At 46.2% G+C, this 4,153-nt stretch overlaps 2 protein-coding genes across 2 annotated transcripts; both read right to left on the bottom strand.

The window, feature by feature from the left end:
• Positions 1 to 1,827: 1,827 nt before the first annotated feature.
• LOC135392253 (protein FAM200A-like) lies at positions 1,828 to 2,799 on the bottom strand. The gene has a single exon (XM_064622990.1). It carries the CDS (start codon positions 2,797 to 2,799, stop codon positions 1,828 to 1,830), a length of 972 nt encoding a protein of 323 aa, XP_064479060.1.
• Positions 2,800 to 2,826: 27 nt separating this feature from the next.
• Positions 2,827 to 3,324, bottom strand: LOC135392184 (protein FAM200C-like). Its single transcript, XM_064622922.1, has one exon. The coding sequence runs from the start codon at positions 3,322 to 3,324 to the stop codon at positions 2,827 to 2,829; it is 498 nt and encodes a 165-aa protein (XP_064478992.1).
• Between the last annotated feature and the right edge of the window lie 829 nt (positions 3,325 to 4,153).

Below are 4,153 nucleotides of genomic sequence, written 5' to 3'. Positions count from 1 at the left end.
AACTAATGCATAGTTATTAATATTTGCTTGATTAAGGTGCAACTTTCAAATAGATTCGTCGCACTGTATTTGGGAGTCTAAGTCCAGACACGACACATCATTGTCGCTTTCACTGTCACAGATAGACATAACTAAAAGGCAGAACGCTAAATTTTGAGTTTCTTTTTTCCTTTTCGTATTGTTATGCTGGATACCCTTAAACGCATTGCCTTGTGTCTTCTAGGAAATTAAACGGATGAGTGAAAGAAACGCGGAAAAATAATTGTCATACACACTCAAACACACACACAACAACAACAAAAAAAAAAAAAAAAACACACACACACACACACACGAACCAATAGCACATTGCCTTGATTGCCTGTTGTTGGTTGTGGTGGTTACAACTTCTCGTATTGTTGTACCTTGATAGGTGGCACTTGGCCAATATGCAGTTTTAATACACCGTACGCAGACGGTACACGAAGCATTGTAACGCAATATAGCAAGCAAGATAAGAACCTTACGGTGTCCATATTGCGAATACAGCGAGCCAGGTCTTTAGGTGTCGCTTTGCCACGAGAGGGCCATTGTACGCACGCAAAACCTAGAAAATTGTGTGCGTACGCTGGACGCAAAAATCACGTTGCGTGCGACGCACGCAGAGTACACTCTTAAAAAAGGGAGTATTTTAACTCCTTTTTGGGAGTAACCCTTGCCACATATATCACTCCATTTGGAGTGTACAATTACTCTCCAGTAGGGAGTTAAGGGGTCTTCGGACTCCCTGAAAGGAGAGAGGAAACTCTTTTATAGAGTAATTGTACACTCAAAAAGGGAGAGATATATGTGGCAAGGGTGTACTACTCAAAATAGGAGTTAAAATACACCCTTTTTTTAAGAGTGTACCAGCAAAGCTAACTTCTTATCTAACTATGCCCAAAGGTGTTGCATGCGCAGTACTAAAACTCTAATGAGGCGACACGCTGACTTCTTTACCACTTTAACACAACTGGGCGCCCGCCTAATTCGGGCGTTGCTATTGTCCTCATGTAAATCTTCTCACACAGAGCGTATCTTGCTTTTTATTCATTTAGGTAAGCGATGCTACATTGGTAAATGTTAAAAAAGAAACACTGAAAAGCTGGATCAATAAATGCCAAATTGTCCATCAAGTAGCTCGTTACCTACTATTTAATACGCAGCCCTCTCATAGAGATCATTACTCGATACGCCGAGGAACTTCGCAAGTTGAGTGATGCTATACGTGGCGTAGGGAATTTTCCTTTCCACTCTGCGCTAACCGCATTAGTGCCTCAAGAAATAATTCACGAACAATTCAGTGAGGAAGGACAGCTCTCGACTTAACCTTGCGACCTGCAGTTATTCTGAGTGATACGTGGCGGCACAATAGATTTAATTTCTAATCTGTAGCGGCTGAAGAAGCAAAACGAATAGAACAGTGGTTCTCAACGTTTCCAGCTCCCCGGACCCCTTTTGGCATTCGTCAAGACGTCATTCCCCCCCCCCCTCCCCTACGCGCGCTGGTGTGAACTACGCAGGAACAGATGCCCGACCATACGGGTACAGTTAGACGGCTTACCGGGTTGCCGAAATACGGTGTCCACTTACGGAAAATACTTTATTCATGGTTGACTAGGACCACAATGTCCACGGGACCTCGTGTTGGTAATCTGAACATTAATATGTAACACTAGAACGCATATACCATTTTCAGCATCGCCGACGCAGTCCACATTTTAGATAAAAGTGAGGAGGGGAGAACAAACGAATGATAGGCAGGCACAATTACGCCACGCGTCAGTGGGAGTTCCGAACACACAAGGGTCAATGCGACACTTTTGACTGCCTATTCTTCAGGAGTCCCCCGATTCGCGGAGCTGTGCACGAAAGAGCGCAGCGCAGATCAGATTCTACATCTAGCCTGCTTCGTTGCTTCGATTTGATCTGTAAAAGCGCCGAGAACCCAGACTCGCACAGGTAGGTTGACACAAAAGGAAGCAACGTGCGAAGCGCTTTTTCCGAAACTTTGAGGTAAGAACAGCACATCAGCGGCCAGAACTCTGTTATGGTTTTCCCTTCAAACGTGTCCTTTGCTCCGGAATCAGTCTGCAGTTCCAAAAATTCGTCCTGACAATTATCAGGCACCTTCCCCACTGCGAGCTTGAAAGGGTTCCGCACTAGAGCCAAGTCGTCGTCCCTAAGTTCAGGGAAGTACCTGTGGAATTCCCCTTTCAAAGCTGTCAAGTGGAGCAGAATTTTTTTTCTGGTGAACGCTGGAGCTTTGCCATCATGGTAACTGCCGCTAAGCGTTGAGGACAGCTTCTCGAAGATGGCGACGTTGCCTCCCTTCACTTTCCTTTTCCAGTTTTGCACTTTGCACAAGAATGCCTTCAGTGAATCGATGAACTTGATTATGTTCGTGTTTCTTCCTTGCATCTGAAGGTTCAGCTTGTTCAGCTGCTCAAACATGTCCACCAAGTAGGCGAGACGCAATATCCACGCTTCTTCGCTCAACCAGGCGAAATACGTCACCTTGCCCTGTTCTTGGAAGAATACCTTAAGCTCTTCACGGAGTTCGAACACCCTGGCAGTCACGTTTCCCCTTGAAAGCCAACGAACGTTCACGTGAAAAAGGAGGAACTGATGTCCTGCGTCCATATCACTGCACAGCTCCTTGAAGAGCCTCGTGTTGAGAGCTCCCCCTTTGACAAAGTTAACAATCTGGATCGTTAGATCCAGGACCTCTTGCAAGGAAGCTGGAAGCGTTTTTGACGCGAGCGCTTGACGATGGATCATGCAGTGGACACTCTTGACCTCAGGAGCTCACTTTTTCACGGCAGCCTGAAAACCCGATTTCGACCCAAGCATAGCCGGCGCTCCGGCCATACAGCAACCGCAGACGTTGTTCCATGAAAGGCCATTTGACTTGAAGAATGAGGACACTTTTTCGAAGACATCTGAGGCTCTTGTTGTAGTTTCTAACGTAGAGCAAAAGAGGAACTCCTCTGTAAATGAAGCCACATCCACATATCTGGCGAACACCAGCAGCTGGGAGCATGATGCGACATCAGTAGACTCGTCCAGCTGAATTGAGAAGAGTCCAAATGCTGATGATTTTATCTGCTGAACAACTTGATCCCTGATGTCGTCAGCCATGTCACTTATTCGTCTTTGAACAGTGCTGTTTATGAGAGGAACAGCTGCCAGTTTCCGCTCTTGCTCCTTACCCAACAATATTTCAACCATCTTGAGGGCACAAGGTTTTATCAAGGTTTCGCCAATGGTGTGTGTCTTTTTTTGCTTCGCTGTTTCCAGTGCCATGACGTAGGAAGCTTCCATAACGTTGTGGCCTGCAACTTGAAAGGCTCCTAGAGTTTAGCTTCATCTTTTTCAGGACGTTTTCATGACGCTGGAAAAAGCACTTTTCCTTATCGCTGTGCTGAGGGTGAACACTGTGCAAATGTTCCTTCAGCTTGGTCGGCCTCATAGAGTCGTTAGACAAGACCTTGTTACAGACGACGCACTGAGGCCTTTGTTCCCCGTTTATGACTGTGCATGTGAATCCGTACTGAATGTACGACTCATTGTACCCTCTTCTTTTGACGCTCATTGTAGCCTTCAAGACCTGTAAAATGGACAGGGACCATCTGATGCAGGGTAAATGCTTCACCTTCTTCACGGGGACCGTATGAAAAAAGACAACGTAAAACGCATTGGCCTTCTCGCTATACTTTGGGCAGCTGTTTTGGCGGCCATCTTAACTGCAGTATGAAATGATGGACCCGAGTTTCATCACCAGCGGCACGGCCGAGCACGCTAACACGCTACTCAGTGACGATTACCAAGGTGTCGTGCCAAGGACTGGGAGGTGGTGGGTTCAATGGCCACTGCTGGACGTCCTCTCTGGGGTTTTTCCTGGCTTTCCTTCAGACGTTAAATATACAGGCGTAATGCCGCTCCCTTAGACGTTGGACGTGTCACCCAAAGTCAGGAATCAACAAAGCAGGTTACTTCGACTGTGATTAATTATAGTGACACCGTAATTCAAATGTGTTCACTCCATTCTTATCTTGTTGGACAGGCAACAATCCTGGCACCCGCCGCGCTGACGATTTCTTCATACTCAATTTGTTGCGCAAGATCTAAGGCT

Source organism: Ornithodoros turicata, chromosome 1, assembly GCF_037126465.1.
Source record: "Ornithodoros turicata isolate Travis chromosome 1, ASM3712646v1, whole genome shotgun sequence".
NCBI classification, from domain to species: domain Eukaryota; kingdom Metazoa; phylum Arthropoda; class Arachnida; order Ixodida; family Argasidae; genus Ornithodoros; species Ornithodoros turicata.
This window is presented reverse-complemented; position numbering and strand designations above follow the sequence as displayed.

Coding starts and splice junctions, on each gene's coding strand:
- LOC135392253 (XM_064622990.1), bottom strand. CDS start 2,799: ATGATCCATCGTCAAGCGCTCGCGTCAAAAACGCTTCCAGCTTCCTTG.
- LOC135392184 (XM_064622922.1), bottom strand. CDS start 3,324: ATGGCACTGGAAACAGCGAAGCAAAAAAAGACACACACCATTGGCGAA.